The sequence below is a fragment of the Passer montanus genome, unplaced genomic scaffold (assembly GCF_014805655.1).
Source record: "Passer montanus isolate IOZ18808 unplaced genomic scaffold, ASM1480565v1 scaffold140, whole genome shotgun sequence".
NCBI classification, from domain to species: Eukaryota; Metazoa; Chordata; class Aves; order Passeriformes; family Passeridae; genus Passer; species Passer montanus.
Window position 1 is genome coordinate 790819 of NW_024360942.1, and position 16725 is coordinate 807543.

The 16725-nt window shown below is 52.8% G+C and overlaps 1 protein-coding gene across 1 annotated transcript; it reads right to left on the bottom strand.

The window, feature by feature from the left end:
* Window positions 1-6254: 6254 nt before the first annotated feature.
* ACER1 (alkaline ceramidase 1) lies at window positions 6255-16725 on the bottom strand. The gene is made up of 7 exons (XM_039700454.1): window positions 16529-16725; window positions 16308-16410; window positions 9925-10039; window positions 9447-9585; window positions 8317-8454; window positions 7497-7634; window positions 6255-6838 (listed from the first exon to the last, which is right to left on the bottom strand). Exons 2-7 carry the CDS (start codon window positions 16398-16400, stop codon window positions 6670-6672), a joined length of 792 nt encoding a protein of 263 aa, XP_039556388.1. The 5' UTR covers window positions 16401-16410; window positions 16529-16725; the 3' UTR covers window positions 6255-6669.

Genomic DNA, 16725 nt, shown 5'->3' on the forward strand with positions numbered 1-16725 from the left:
TTTTTAGTGGATTCTGCATCAGCTGCTCCCATAATAGATTCCACTAAACTGTTTTTCTGGAATGGTGTAAAAAGAGCTTCCATCTGTCTGCACAGCAACTGCAGGAGGGGTTGCCACATATGCAAATGTATGCAAATGACCCCTGCTCTACCTGGCTCAGGTACGATACCAGCTCAGATAGTGCCCCACGCTGCAGTGGGGGCTATGCCAACGTGCTGTGACTCAGGGCACTTGGCTGGCACTGCCATGCTGAAATTCAGCCCACTGAAACTTCAGCTTTATCAGTGCCATCGTCACCTGTGAGACAGGAGTGCCCCTGATTGCAGCAAAGCCATTTTTTAGCAGCGTGGCACATCTCAAACACCCTGGAGCTGGATTTTGTTGCATAAAAGCACAGCCAGTGCAGTTTCAAGGGAGTCAGGCTGGAATATAAAGTGACAAACACATGTGACAAACACTGTTTTGACCAACACAGGGAGGATTCAGAGCTGTCACTGTGAAAGCAAAGCTGTAACAAATTCTTTCCCTTTGTTACTCAGCCATCAAATAAGCCAGGTAATACCCTCCCATGAGTGGATCCACTGCACTTGTAAAGTTATAAACCATCAATATTTAAGCTGGATAAAGGACACAATCCATTTGGACCCACTTCACACAGTTTTGGAAGTGCACTCTGCAAACACTGCAGGTGCAGGCTGCTTGGTTTGGGTGCCTGGGCATTTTTATAGGCCAGGAGATCTATTTTAAATCCCTGTGAAATGTGTCACAAAACATCTGACATATGTGGGAAACATATTCCTGCACCGTCTGAGCAGGGTGTGAGGTCGCTGGGGAACAGCTTGAAAACAGCAATCATTTGCATATGGATATGGAGTTATTTATTTGGTGACACCATCCCAGGGGAAGAGGGGCACGGCCCAGGTCTCTGTAGGTCACAGGCAATGTCAGGGGTGTTGAACTTGTGAGGAGTAAAATTATGAGGGCAAATCCAAATGGCTGAAGTGTTTGTGCCTGGAAAATTTTATTTGATCCTCATAAAAATGTTTTGTGGTGGATAAGAGGCAGAAAGAGGAAAATAATGTTCTTTTTGACCCTTTGTTCTGTGATCTTTTAAACACTAAGATTAATAGAATCACAGAATGTCCCAGATTGGAAGAGACTCACAAGGATCATGAGTCCAGCTCCTGACCCTGCACACACCCCAACAATCCCACCCTGTGCATCCCTGAGAGAGTTTGGCTTGAAAGGCACCTTAAAGATCATCTGATTCCAAATCTTAATTGGAATTAATCTATATCTTTGTCTGCCTGTAAGGATGGTAAATGCTAGTTAATGTTACACGGGCAAATCGTGAAGCCTGATAGGATGATTCATGGTGAGCAACACATGCAACTTGTTGCCATTTTTGCTCTGTTTCACAGATTTGGGGTTGATTTCACTTGTCAGTGCTCTGGTGGATGTTAATACTTGGCAATATTAGGATAGCAAACAGCAAAATCTCACATATATTAATTCCTGCATTTTCACACGACAGATCTTCATTGATTAATTTTTAAATTGGTCCCAGAAAGCACTTAGTGAGATATTGAAATTTGCACTTTATTGGCATTACATGGCACTATTTCTTGCTCCAGCTCAGCAAAATATATTCTTAAGTGTATGTGCCATTGATATCAATGGAATTATTCATATTCTTAAAATTAAACATATGTTTAAACATTTCAGGGAGCTGAGACAGCTGGTCTCTTGTTGAAGGCCTATCTAAATAAATGCAGCATCTACAGCAGATTGTGAAATTTATAACCCCATGCACAACTTAATGTTGAATATTTCAGCATTTCAGGTAAATCTTTACCTCTTGTTAAATATTGGTGCCAAAGAAGCAACGTGTGACATTTCAGTACAGTCCAGTTTTATGTTTGACACATCTGTGAAGAACCTTTGCAGGAATAGGGACAGAAACAACTGAATGTTCATAGAAAGGGAACAAAAAAAAAGAAAAAAAAGTGGAGACTGACCCTAATTGAAACCATGTTTCGAGCTGTAATGGGAAGGCACAGAAAAATTAATCCTGCCATTTTGGGTATTTTGATAGCAGCCATTAGTGGAGAGCTGAAGTTATTCAAACCACTCTGCCAGACAGAAGGGAGCTGCTTGTTTTTCTTCTGCCAGCAGCAGTGAGAATGTCTTCCCAAGTGGAACCAAACCACAGGGGTTTATAGAAACAGCTGAAAAGATTATTTGATCTTTTGATTAAAACCTCATTTTTTGGTCAGCTGGTTTATTTTCCCAGGTAATGGCTGTGCTTCTCCTTCCCCCCATCTCTGTAATCCCTGGTCAAACCCAGCCCTGGCTGTGGGTGCAGCTCAGACAGACGGACACAGGCAGGGACCTGGACACCCTGCAAAAACAGTGACAGAGCTTTCCCTGGAATATAGTGACAATATTCCCTGTCAGCTAGTCAGCACCTGATAGCTTCTACCTGTCCAGAACAGCCAGCAGTAACTCTGAAATCCTGGCGTTTATGGTTCATTTTGTCTTCTAAGGAAAGTGGACAGCAAAGATGTAGGGAAAACAATGAGAAAGAAAAAAAAAAGGGAGTATATTTCCCAGCAGTTGTGAAGTGGGAGGGACAGGACTGCCAGACCCCAAGCTGGAAATCCTGTGTCAAACCTCCAAAGTTACACTGAGAGTTGAAAGAACAAGACTTTTAAAAGTAATAATTCTTGGAGCTTATCTCTTTCCTTCCTGGGTTTCACCACCCTTTGTGTTCATGGTTTCAAACTTTTGACTGCAGATGTGGGAGATTAAAACCAAACATAAAACCAATGTTGGTTTCACCTGACTCTAAGTCAATCCTGAAGATTGCCAGGCTGGCACTAAAATCCCAGGACTTTGTGACATCCACTCCCTGTTCCAAAACTACCCTGTCCTTTCTCTCTGAGACACTTTACAAATAAAGATCTTTTCCAAAAGGCATAAGCGACACTCCAGTGAAGCAATTTCTTTTCCTGGCACTGTTAAGAGCAGGGACTGAGTTATTATTAATTACTTTTGCATTATTTATGCAGGTCCTTGAATGTGCAATATCTTTTACAGATAAATCACTCTGCCTTGAAAAGTTTCCAGTCTGCCAGCCAAATCCTGGGATTCTGAAACAGCGGGAGGCAACTGGTGCAGCAGAACAGGTAAATGTTAATCCTTGATGCTGCAGGACTGGTGCCTTATCAACGTTTTTCTTTCATTTGTTTTGCAATTGCACCAAATAGACTCAACTGATGCTGTTGTTTCCCAACCTCTTTTATCTGGCATCAGCTGACAGGAGCAGCCTCCATCCTCTTTCTCATTCCTGCTCCTTCTCTTGCCTCTCTTTTTTGTGTTTTATGCAGCCACATGGAGAACCGAAGCAGGGACATGATGTGGCAAAATTAAGGAGAGGTTTCTTTTTGGCCAGTCCCAGCCCGGGCCCCTGAGCACGGGGCTTTGAGGGTCCTCCTGTCCTGTGCTCAGCTGGTGTCACACCCATCACACCTACATGGCCCGGGGCACAGGGAGCCCTCACAACTCCCCAGGGTGTCGAGAAGGGCTCACTGCAGCCTCTCACCCTCTGAGGAGTTCCCCACTCACTGTTGTGGCCATCCCTTCGTCCCCCTGACAGCTTTTAGGGCTTTGGCAGCTCTGCCCCACAGAGCAGCCGTGGCTCCCTGGCAGGAAGGACAGAGCATCCGCAGCAGCTCGGGGCATTTTGGAGGTGCAAACCCAGCCTCAGACAACCCTGGGCAGCCCTGGGGATGCCCAGACCACCGTCACAGGCTGGTTTTGGGGCTGCTTTGCTTTCTCAGGCTGCAGCTCTGCTCGAAGCAGGAGGCCCAGCCTCGGGCACTGCCGCCCTTTTAAAGCTGCTTTGTGGGTTTCTTTTCTTTTCTCTCTCTCTCTTTTTTTTTTTTTTCCTTCCCGCAGGTTCCCAGGGCTGGGGATTCAGCTTCTGGCCCCATCCAGAAATCCCCGAGGGTTTCAGATCCCCACGAGGCCTCTCAATGTCTTGATCTGCTTGAATAGGCATTTTTAACGCGGCCCCGGCTGTCATCGGGGCCTGTTACAGTCACTCAACTGCAGCAACATTGTTCTCCCGGCAGCAGCGCCGGGGACACCTCCCTTATTTCCATACTGCACGGGGGGATTTGGCCACTGGGCCGAGCATCCCACCGGGGCTCGGTGGCCGGAGGTGGCCAATTAGCCCCGCTCGCCCCCGGCCCAGCCCTTCATCCCCCCGGCCGCTCCCAGCACCTCCAGCCGCGGGGCTGCTGGCGCCTGTCCATCTCGGCGGCTCCTGCCGGAGGTGAAGGTGACCCCCTTTTCCTGTGCCAGGGGCTCCCTGGCAACGCCGCCTTTTCTTTGGAAGCGGCCTCCTCCACCCCCTGACGGGGCTGGGGGCTGTGAAAGCCCCGCTGCACTTTTGAACTTGCTGCCGGCGCGTTCAGTGGCTGCGCGGGGCAGCGGCGGCGGCGGGGCCGGGCCCAGCGGGGACCCGGTGCAATTGCCCAGAAGTTATTAATAGGCTGGGGAAGAATGTGATGGGCCGGGGAAAGGGTGAGGAGGGGGGAGAGCGGCAGGGAGGGTCAGCGAAAGGGAGACGGGGTGATGAGGGGAGAGGTGGGAGTGGTGGCACGCAGGGGAGACAAAGAGGCAAAGAGCGGGATGGGCACCAGGACGGGCAGAGAGGGCATGGCCAGGCTGGAGATGCGAGTTCCCAGTGCCCTGCACCTTGTGCAGGTGTCTAAGGGGTGGCCGTGCTGCAGGAGAGGTGTCTGACCCCAGTGCTGGGGGTGGAGAGAACAGAGGGACCAGGCCTGGGAGTCCGGTCCATGGCAAGACATTCCTCTCCCAGGAAGAAATATTGCTCGGGGTTCATGAGCCAAATTTGCCATCTAGTGGCCCTGGGGACCATTGCAGAGGGAGCCACGAGGCAGCCGCGGCCGTGGGAGAAGGCACTGCCCGTCACCTTCTCCTCAGAGATAAAATCCAGAGTGCTTCTGCTGTTGATTTACTCACCAGGGCCCAAAAATGGTCCCTGGAGTGACATTACCTTGGTGTGGCTGCGTTGTAGGGAGCCAGGCTCGGGTACCTGCCAGCCTTGGTGTTCCCCAGTGACAGTCCCTGCAGGCTGGGCCAGGACCCAAACCCACCACAAGGCTCAGCTTGCCACTGTGAGCAGCAAGGTTTAGGGACAGGAAAGTGTCCCATGGCTGTGAGAGCAACAACAGGGACAACCTGCAAAGCACAGCCGTGTCTTTCTCTAAGGCTCTACATCTCTTTGTTCCTGCAAAGTTAATGTCATTTTTATCTAATGTCATAGAATCAAAGAATCCCAGGATATCCTGAGCTGGGAGGGACCCCCAGGGATGCTCAGGGCAGCCCCTGTCCCTGCACAGCCACCCCAACAGCCCCACCCTGAGCAGCCCTGGCAGCGCTGTCCAAACGCTCCTGGAGCTCTGGCAGCCTTGGGGCCGGGACCATTCCCTGGGCAGCCTGGGCAGTGCCAGCACCCTCGGGGGCAAGAGCCTTGCCCTGAGCTCCATGCCAAGCCCTGCCACAGCTCCAGCCCTTCGTGGCCTCCTGGCCCTGGCCCAGAGCAGAGCTCAGCCCCTGCCCCTCTGCCTCCCCTGGGCAGGAGCTGCAGCCCCCAGGAGCCTCCCCTCAGTCTCCTGTGCTCCAGCTGAACGAGCCAAGGGCCCTCAGCTGCTCCTCAGAGCCTTCCCCAGCTCCGTGTCCCTCCTCTGGGCACTGTCCAACAGCTTTGGATCCTTCTGATCTCGTGGTGCCCAAAGTGCCCCCAGCCCTGGAGGTGAGGCTGCCCCAGTGAAGGGCAGAGTGGGACAATCCCCTCCTTCAGCCAGCTTTGACCATCCTGGCTTCTTGCCTCATCCTGCCTCCTGACAGCCCTTCCAGAAAGCAGAGGAGTCTCCAAGTTACCTTTGTGGCCTTTACAAACTCAGAGCTGGGGAGGAACAAGGGGCTCTGGGGTCTGAGGAAGGGGAAGAGCCTGGGGCAGGGCACCCCAGGACTTGGGCCAGCAGAGCCTCCTTTGGGCTCTCACCCAGAATTTCTCTTTATAAACAGCTCTCCCGGGGTCAGAAAGAGCTTTGGCCACCCTGTCTATGTGACTGGCAGATAAGAGGATGTGGTGCATTCAGAGGAAAAAAAAGGGCTTCAGTATAAGTCAGTGTCCACAGCTTTAATGCACAGCTGTCCTGAGTAAAACCACATACATCAATAAATAGAGTTAATAATAATAATAATTAGAGCAGCCCCAACAAACCCAGCTGTCACCAGTTTGGCTTTGGTGTTCTCCGCTGTGCCCTTGTCAGCAAGGGGTGCTGGTGCTTGACTAACACAGAGGACACAGAAGCAGCACCGTGTCCCTGCCCCTCTCATGGGGCTCTGCTGGAGGAAATCTCCAGCTCCCTGAACACCAGTCTGGGCAGAGCCTTCCGAGGCACCTGTGGGCTCCCACCTTGCTTCATGCCCAGCATCACGAGGCCTCAGCTGCTCCCTGCCCCTTCCACTGCCACGCTGCCCCTGCCTGAGGAACAGGAGGAACACAACCGAGATGTTCCCTGTGTGAGCATCACACACCCAGTGCCCCAGGGAGGCCTGAGGGCACCAGCTCTAGCACTGCTTGTGGGGCTCCTCCAGGGTGACGTAGGGCACCACGACAGGCCACGAGTCGCTGGGCCAGTACTCCAGCTTTGGCTTGAATGAGGGCATCTCGTAGCTGACGTCGAAGTAGATGACCAGCGGGCAGCAGTACAGCAGGGACAAGGCTATCAGCACGTGCCTGCCAAGGAAACCAAAAATGTGTGTTGGACAGAGGGTCATGGCATGGTCAGCCTGAGGCTGCAGCCCCCAAAGGTCCCGCGAGGGCTGCAGGGAGTGTGTGTCCTGCAGGGTTTGTGCCTAAAGGAAAATCCTGGCAGAGCTCTGTGAGCTGGGCTGGGGACAATTCCTGGTGCAGCGGGGCTGGGGTGGCACAGGGGACTCATTCCAACCATTCCCCATTTCCTGGCTGCATTGTCTGTCCCAGCAGTCCCAGTGCTTTGTGGGATGGATCTGAGTGTGCAGCACTTGCAGCCCCACCTGGGCAGGCCCTGAAATGTCAGGTCCAAACAAAGCCCTGCCTTTCAGTTTGGCTGCTAAAAGAACCCCTAGGACGTTGTACTTCACACAGCAGCCCGGGAGCAGCCACAGCCCTTTGAGAGCCCACCTGGAGGGACTTCTGGAACCGTTTCACTTGCAAAACAGTGCTTGGCTGCTGTGGAGGAGGAGAGGGGCATTAAACAGTGGTTAGGGCTGAATCCTTGGACTGAGTGAGGAAGTGACAGGAAAAGGGGAGAGGGTGGGGAAGTGATGCAGCTGAGTGTCTCATCTCAGCTATTTCTCTGCTGTGGACTTTTCAGCCCAGGAAATGTTTGGGCTGGGGTTCCTGGAGCCCTTACCAGAAGCTGTGGAAGTAGGGGAAGTTGATGGCCTGCCAGAGCCAGCAGAGCCAGCGGTCACTGATCCAGCTGGTGATGGCCAGTGCCCACCACATCACCATGACCGCGGCCATCCGGTGAACACGCTTGTCATTGCACCTGGAACACACAGCAAGGGACAGGGAGCAGAGTAATCGTGTTGGGAGGAAAGGGAGTTTTAAAGAGGGCTGGTTCCTGCCTGCACATGCAGCAGTGCAAACCCCAGCAAGCTCCTTCTGGAGAGTATTCCTCAGAATTCCACAGGAACTGGAGAAGTGTGGCTCTGGGGAGAGGATTTCTGACTTTTTGGGTGTGAGGATGATGCTATGAGATGCCAAAGCACTCCTGTCCTTCTCTCCAGACCCTGGTGGGTTCTCCCAGCCCCACACTAGTTCTCAAATGCCCCACAAAGGGGAAGGAGCTGCAGAGATGGCAGCCAAGGAGGAGAATCATGGACTCATAGAACTGTAAAGGTTGGAAAAGACCTCTAAGGTCATCACGTCCAACTGTTAACCCACCACCACCAGCATGTTCAGCACAAAACCCTTTTCTCAAATGCCACATCCACAGGGTTTTTGAAAACTTCCAGGGATGGTGACTCCACCACTGTCTCATGGGTTGTCCCCATTCTACATGACCACCTGCCCCTTCTTGTACCCCACTTCCCACTGGGCTTCTGCCTGGTCCCTCCCAAGTACACGTGGCTGGTGAAGACTTGGGCTCAGTTCACTGTTGAGGGCAGAGTCACTGCCCAGCAGGAGCACAGCTGGACCTGCAGGTCACCCCTGAGCCCCCTCCTTACTTCTTGAGCTCCTTCCAGGTCAGGTACAGCAGGTGGAAGGCGATGCAGTTGAGCGCGTAGGCATTGAGGGTGGGCTTGACAAAAGACATCAGGGTGCTGATCACGGTGGTGATACCAGTCAGCCAGAAGAAATGCCTCCTGAGGGGAATTGGGAGAGAGCGTCAGTGCCCCCAGGGCTCACAGGAGGGGAGGGTAAGGATGGGAAAGGTCCTGAGAGGGGCAAAGCTTCTCCAGCACCTCCCTTCTGTTTGTGTGCGGCTGACCTCCGTGTCTGTGGGTCCTGCAGGAAGGCTGAGGTAGCAGCCCCCAGTGGGTGTGTGACAGACCCGGAGCACAGCCCAGGAGGCAGCTCCTGCACTTTCCTGGTGGTGCCAGGGATGAGGCACAGGCAGGGAGCTCTGCGCAGGGAAGGGCTGCCAGGCAGGACTGTGCAAACACCGGTTTGGGCTCCCTGAGCAACAATAGGGCTCAGAGGGGCCTTTCACATGCAAATCCCTTCCCAAGTCCCTTGCTCTCCCCCAGCTGTGTCTCCTCTGTGAACTCCTGGTGACCTCCTGTTCAGCATGGGAAGAGCAGGTCTTTGCAAGGAGCTGGGCTGGCTCAGAGGGCTCCAGCCAGGAGGGGACACCCTCTGAGTAAAGCCCTGCTGGGTCCCCGTTTCTGCTGGTCCATGCCCTCCCAGTGGCCCCATCCTTTCTGCTGGGCTCCTGCAGCCCAGCCAGCCCTCCTTGAAATGAGGGGTGTAACCATCTTGTCCTATGGGAAACCCCCTCAGCCTTGAGGGAAAGCTCTCTGTGCATGATAGAGGATGCTGGAACAGATTGACAGCCTGAGTAATTGAATGTTAATGTTCAGGAACGTTTCATTTCCTAATTAATTTTGAAATTCTCTATGCAAAGTTTCCTTTGCAGTGACATAACACAAACAGCTCCAACTGAGAGGAGCCTGGCACAGGATATTTTGACTTTTCCTGTGTCAGCACCAAAAGAAGGAGGGCCTGGTCCTAAAGCCCTTCAGTGACCTCAGAGCTGACCCCTTGTAGGGGAACTGGGAGATCTGTGGGTCACTACAGCTCAGTGTCAGTGTCCCATCCCTCCCCTCAGAGCCTGACCATGTCCCTCTGCTCATACCTGGTCTTGATGCACTTGGGGAAGTAAGCCTGTGGGTACCAGAAGGAATAAGCCACAGCCAGTGTCCAGAGGATGGAGAGCTCATCCAAGAGCTGTCCCACGTAGCTCAGGGTCATGTGGAAGTACATGGAGAAGAGACCTGCAAGGAGCAAGAGCACCTTGAGATGACAAAGCTCCCACCAGCCCTAGGAGGTTCTTGGGGGCTGTTCCTGAAGATCCACCACTCCTGAACATCAGGGTGTGGATTTTGGTGTTTGAGGGGCCTGGACTGAGTCTGTCCAGTCACACCATGGGGATTACAGGGCTGGAAGCTGCATATCCACAGCTGGCAGGATCCATGGGCTGCAGGCTTCAAACACACCAGGCTGCTTGGTTGCCCACCCGAGTTTTCCCTGTGCTTTGGCCACTGAGACCCTCCAAAAGTCTCATGTGGGTAGTCTGGCAACCTGTCTGGTTTTCCCACAATGCTGGCACCCACCTACGAGGAGGAGCAGCCCTGAGACAAAGTAGAGGGGCACAGCCTTCTTCTGGCAGTACTGCCTGTTGAGGTACAGCAGTGCAGGAGACAGCACAAAGAAGCTCACATTGCTGATCTGGAAAACAAGAGGCACACTCAGCTCCTGGGCAAGCCCCATCCCACCACGTGCCTGAGTATCTCCGTGTGTGAGGAGGATCCTGATCTCCAGCAGGAAACAGAGGTTGTTCTTGGCACAGGGAGAGGGCAGAGGTGTTTCTCCAGAAGCCAGGCTGAAACTGGAAGGGCAGCCCTTGCTGTGGCAGCCAGCAGTGGCTGCAGACACCTCTGTCCTCCCTCTGGGGCCAGCAAGCCCAGGGTGAGCTGCTGTGTCTCGTTTGGGTGATGCTGGTTTATCTTCAGCTGCCTGGTGTCTCCAACACCTCTGTTTGCAGCCATGTCCCTCTCATGTCAACCCAGACCCTCCTGGAGCTGCCTGGATGGCTCCTGACCCTTCCAGCCAGCAGTGATTCCCCTGTGAGGGGTTGGAGGGGTGTGAGGAGCTCAGCCAGCACAGCAAGCACGGTCAGCAGAACATCCTGACCTGGGAGTGGGTGTGGTGGAGAGCAGCAGGGTGAGCAGGACGTCAGTAGGTGGGAGCAGGCAGGACTGAGGTGACATCCTGTGGTGTCAGGTGTGAAGCCACCTGGCCCGGGGAGGGGAGCTGTTCTGGACACTGGTAATTACATGAGGTCATAAACCTCCTCTAAACACAGCTGGCAAATGGACACAGAGGAATTATTCTGCTCTGGTTTCCAACTCTGCAAAATTCCTTCTTTGAGGGACTTTGATTTGTCTGGGGAGGAGGGGATGGTGCTGGGGAGGGGGAATGGTGCTGGGGAAGAGGGGATGATGGTGGGATGGTGCTGGGAAGGAGGGGATGGTGCTGGGGCTCTTACTAGACTGGCTGAAGGTGCCAGTGCTTCAGAGAGAGGAGATGCTGATGGGCAAAATAAAGGAACTGGGCAGGAGCAGTGAGTGCCCAGAGCCTGGACCTGTCTGCTGGGCCAGGCCTACTCCACCCTGCAGCATAGGGGAGGGAAATCTGAACTAATTTAATTGCCATCTGTGGGTTCCTACCTTGCCTTTTTCACCTGACTTTTCAAGCTCAGGGAAGGGAAGCACGGCCTCCCCAGTGAAAATGGTTCTTGCTTATGAAAGGTTGGGATTGTGGTGCTGCATTTACCTGCCAGACAGCTCTTTGGGGCTCTGGAGCCATCTGCTGAAGTGCCGTTTGGCAGAGGACCAGGGTGACTTTTATCTCAGCCTGACAATCCTTTTCCTTTCATCTTCCAGCTCCATGCTGACCCAGACCCCACCCCTGGAATTTGGCATCCACAGCTGTAGTCTCGCCCCTCCAGCAGTACCAGGTAAACTGCAAAATCGGTGCTGGGATCCCCTGGGATCCCAGTTTATGGTAACAGGGCTGCAAATCACTGGGATGTTGTCGTTTCTCTGGAACACACCCTCTCCTATTCCAGAGGGAAACACAATTCATGCCTAATGTGAAGTCTCTATTCCCTTAAACACCGGAGATTCATCTTGATTTTCACTAAGGCTTCCATGAGACAAGTTGATGCTCCCATTAGCAGCAGTTCTCTGGCTGAATGTATTTGTTTTCCATAGGTGCTTAGAGCCAAATCCAGGCCAATTCCCATTCCAGCCATGAAAAGAGAAGTGCTGCTCCCACTTGCACCCTCGAGGTCAAATTGTTCAGAAACGACTGAGAAATCAAACCATGTGTTCAAGCAACAGCCGCGCTTCAAATATTTCTTTTCCCTTGAAATGATTAAGGAGGCTTTTGGAAGGCGAGCAGGGATAGCAAGGAGAGGGAAAACGCTTGGGGAAAAGGCAGGAGAGTGCAAGTGCCAGCACGCACATCGGTGAGGAAACGCCGGAGAGGAGAGCCCTGCATCCCTGAGCACCGGGCATTGCAACAGCGCCATTAATTACATGATAGCTGTGTTATCACTTCATTAACTCGGGACGAGATGTGCAAGATCAGATAGCAGAGGGGAGGGATAACCGGGGGAAGCGTGCCAATAGGGTCAGGAAGATAAACGGGATTCCTTGCAGAGCAGCCAAGCTGGGGGTTTAGGGGACAGCTCCCACCCCCGTGGGGAACAAGAGCTTTTCATCACTCTGATTTGTAAATGCTGACTTTCTGTCTTCCCTCTTTGATGTGGCAAGCTCCATCTCAGATGTGCTCAGGAGGGTTTTGCTCCCAGGACAGCCATTAGAAGTTTTTCTGCAGTTTCTGCTCAGGCTGGGACCCCTTAACACAGCTTCTGTTTCAGCCTCTCTGCTCACACTGGCCAGGAGGCAGCAGCTCCCTCTGCCAGGGATGTCAGGGAGATAAGGGAGTGCTTTTGGAGCCAGGGTGTGATAGGACATGTGAGAGTCCCCCTGCCTGAGCTCCCTGCCTGTCCCACTCCCCAATAAATGTGAGTTATTGCTCTGGGTGCCTCAGCTGAGCCCAACTATTGCTTCTTTTCCTAGGAGAGAAGCAAGGCTGGGATCAGCAACATGGCTCAAACCCTGGTGCATGAATAGGATCATTGGGAAGAGCCAAACTTCTGCAACTCCAGCCTGAGACAGAGGGACAGAACCTTCACCTGTGACAGGTGAGATCAGCCTCTGACATGGATTGAGGCAGGAGGTGCTGGTTTAAGCACAGCAGCAGTGCAATGGCAGCAGAGGCAGCTCCTCACTCACAGAATTCACAGAATTCACAGAATGAATGCTGCAGCCATGCCCTTTCTGCAGTGGAAGGAGGTTCCTGCAGGGAGTTAATTCTCACTCACAGTGAGGCAGCTTTGGCTGACAGAGGAGCCCACAGGGCCAGAGACAGAAGTGAACACCTCTGAGGCTCTCCAGACCTGTGCAGCAAGTTCCTAAATCCAGGTCTGTGTTGTAGGGGATGAGGCTGCAGGTGCTGACATCACAATGCTGCTGCTTTGGGGTAGAAAGCAGCAGTTTGGACAGTGCTTGCAGCATCCTGGGCACAACTTTCTGGGCAGGCAAGAGAGCCATGGGATTAGTGAGAATGTGAGAGGGCCAGGACACCCACACACCCACTGAACCCTCCTCTGCCAGATCTGCACCCTTTATTTCGCCACCCAATGGAGCTCCACACTCTGGGTGTGAGCAGCACCAGACCTGCTGCAAAGAGACACTGCTGAGGATGTGGGTGTCATTATCAGCATCTTGGATCAGTCATTTCAGCAAAGAAATGAGGCTAGAAAGACAAGCCCCTGACTGATGGCCCTCCTGGAGCACAATTCTGCTCTCCCCCGAGCAGCCAGAAGACAATAAATTTCTGGGTCACTGAGTCACTATAAATAGAGCTTTGTTGCTGCACTGCATCCAGCCATGAGCCACCATGTATTATTAGGTACTTAAAGGTACTGTTTACATTCTTTTCTCATACCCCTGGTGCTTATTTCCAATAAAAAAGCATCCAAGCCAAGCAGGCCTGAGAGAGTGTGGCTGGCACAGAGCAATCCCCAGCAGCACATTTGCTGCTGCTGGCACAGAGCAGCTCTGCTCCAGCCCCAGGCAGGGCTGGGAGGAAGACGTTGAAGAGGATTCTCTGTGAGGAAACCCTGCTGATTTAGTGATCCAGGAGGCTTGGGTAGGAGCTGGCTGGGTTCCCAGCTAGGCTAAAACTGCAGAAAATTGACACTGAGGTAAATATTGGTATAATTAATTCAGGGCAATCATGCTTGCTGCAGAGAGGCAGCAACCTGAATGTAGGGAACAAATGAATGGGGAGGAGAAGAGAAGATGCAGCCTGTTAGGATCACACCTGGGATAGTGCCCTGAGCCCCAGCTGCATCTGCAGGATGCAGCCAGCAGGGATAGCTACAGATCTCAGCCTGCTCAGATTTCTATAATCCCTTCTTTAGGGCACATCCCAAGCAGCCTGATCCTGGGCAGGGTCCCAGAGCAGGAGTGGGGGTCCCTGTGCTGCTGCAGGGGTGAGAGTCAGGCAGTGCCAGCCAAGAATGGGATGTAGGCAGTGCCAAACAGGTTGTGCTGGCTGAAGGAGGGACCCAGGCAGTGCCAGCCAGGCTGTCCTGCTGAGGAAGGGTCCCAGGCAGTGCCAAACAGGTTGTGCTGGCTGAAGGAGGGACCCAGGCAGTGCCAGCCAGGCTGTCCTGCTGAGGAAGGGGTGATGCCCGTGCCAGTGATGTTCCTGCCCACTTTAGGTGACAAGGTCTGGCCCTGAGCACGGCACAGCCTTGGGGCTGTTGTCAGATGCTCAGATAATGGCAGATTTTAGGAGGGTTTGCTCCTCTGCCACCCTTTGTGTGGGCAGGAGGTCACCAGGCAGCCTAAGGCAGGCAGCTGACATGGCAGGGTTAGATTCCTGCTGCTCAGGAGTCACATCCTAAGACAGGATTGTTTTCCTCCCTTCCTGCACAGGCACTCTGCTGATCTCCTGAGCCTGGCAAAATGACATCAGTGCAGGAACCATAAAAAGCTCTTTCTCTGCTGAGGAAGAGGTGCCCAGTGTCATACAGAGGAGAACAAGGGCAAGTCCAACTGCTGAGAAAAATTCCTGTAGGGTTTGCTGGTCCCTATCCCTCTGTCCCTCAGTGTCACACTCCTTTTTATCTGCATTGGATGGGTTTTCCTCACTGTGCCTGAGTCCCACACAGTGAGAATTCATCCCAACAAGCCCAGTGGTGTGGAATGGAAACCTGGGAGGTTGCTGTGGCTAGCAGGAGTCTCCCTCAAGGACTGGACACCTGGGTGAGATTTTCAGGAGTAGTCACAGAATTTAGAAACCTGTGCCATAAAATGACCCAGGCAGCTGAGAGTTAATGTTTTATGGGAATTAGAGGGCCTACAAGAATTAGTCATGCATCTGGCCACACCAGTTGGTGTCCAGCAGAGGAGTCAGACACTGAAGTGCTTTTGAAGAGCTCCTGAGATAGCTGTTGGTGTGATAAGGACTCTGAGCCACTTTGAAAATCTGGTGTCAATGGTGTCTCAGCTCCAAAGACCTGTTTAAAAATACTGCCTTATGCATCAAACTAGGACATGAGGCAAATTTATCTCCTGGAAGGAAGGAATTGACACCAAAACCAAAACCTCCACTTTCAGGCTTTATGCTCTTGGTGGCAATCAGCCCCTCTCCAGTGTTATCAGCCGCTCTCTCAAAGCCAGAGGCTTTGGGCACTTCCAGCTGCATTTAGAATGGTTTGGGTTGGGAGGGACCTTAAAGATATCTCCTTCCACCCCTTGCCATGTGCAGGGATATGTTCCACTCACACAGGTTGCTCCAAGCCCTGAAATCTGAGATGCTGATGTGAATATTGAGTGATTTCTGCATCTCCTTGCTCATCATGCCCTGCTCTGCACCTCTGAGCCCATGCAGCAGCAGCAGTAAACAGCAAACAGCACAAAACACCCAGCTGGCTGCCACAGGGAAGCAGGATTTGGTCTGGACTGGCAGATTTTTCTTTGTTGAGTGCCTCAAAGGGCAGTGAGTACACACAGCCCCCTCCTCAGACCCTGACAGGGCAATTGGAGCCTGCAGGATTCAGGCTGGGGAATTATCGTTATTACAGGTAATTTATTAAAAACAGGAAATGCTTTAAAAAAAAAGAGGAAGAGCCATTTCCATGAGAACAAGATCTTCTAGGGTTAGACAGCAATTGCCAAAAGTTGTAAACAAGGCCTGTGGAAGGCTGTAAATCCACATGCCTCACACCCCTGAGAGCCTTTAATTGCTCTGAGGGAGCAGGACATGCTCGGAGAGGCTGCTTATCTCCCAGCCCTCTGCAGGCAGATATGGATGCTCCAGCCAAGGCACTGGCACTGGATGCAGCCTGGGTGATAAAGGATCACAGGAGGTGAAACTGGCTCATGCTCCAGCTTCCCTCTGTGCTGAGTTCCGTGTTCCCAACCTGCCTGACACGGTTCATGGAAGTGCTGCCTCTCATTTTGCCACTCCTGTACGTTTAGCTGGAATATATGAGCCCTGTGTGGGACTTACCCCAGTTGGCAGCAGAGCTGCAGGACTGGTATAACAGGATCTCACAGATCTGGGCTGTGAAGGAGCTCTGCCACAGTTTTCTCACTGGGAATCAACCCCACAGACACAACACAGAAATGCCCCTGACCCCAGCACGTTTTGGGGAGCGACCATTGCAAGCAACAAAAGTCCCATGATTTACCTGAAGCTCAGAAAACACTCCCCATACCAGCACCCTCCAGCACCAGGAAGTTCAAAGGAGCGAGGAGGAGGAAAGAAAACAGGGATGTCCCATCCTGTCTGGATCCCAAGAGCAGCTCCTGGTGCCTGGAGCCGGCCCCAGCCTCCCTCAGCCACTCACGGTGTTGTAGTACTCGGCAATCACCGCCGAGCGCTCGAAGTTGCTCTCACACCAATCCACCTCGGCACTCTGGTAGGAAAATATGCTCGGCATCCTCAGCACCCTGGGAAGAAGGAGAGGAGCAGGTCAGTGGTGGGCACAGGGGTGGAGAGGGCTGCACACCCAAAGGGGACCCCCCTCCTCACACATGTGGCACCAGCCAGCCCAGCCCAGCGCCTTACCCAGCTATCAAGGGCTCATCCTCTTCCCAACACACATCCTACTGCTCAATAGTTCCTCTCTCCCCTCGATGCAGGAGTTGCAGATTGCCCCAGAAAATGCTCTTGGACTCTGAGGATGTCACCAATCCATGGCATTAACATCTCTCGTCAGGTGCCATTGCTGCCACACGACGCTTCCCCATTTCAGCCCAGTCCTG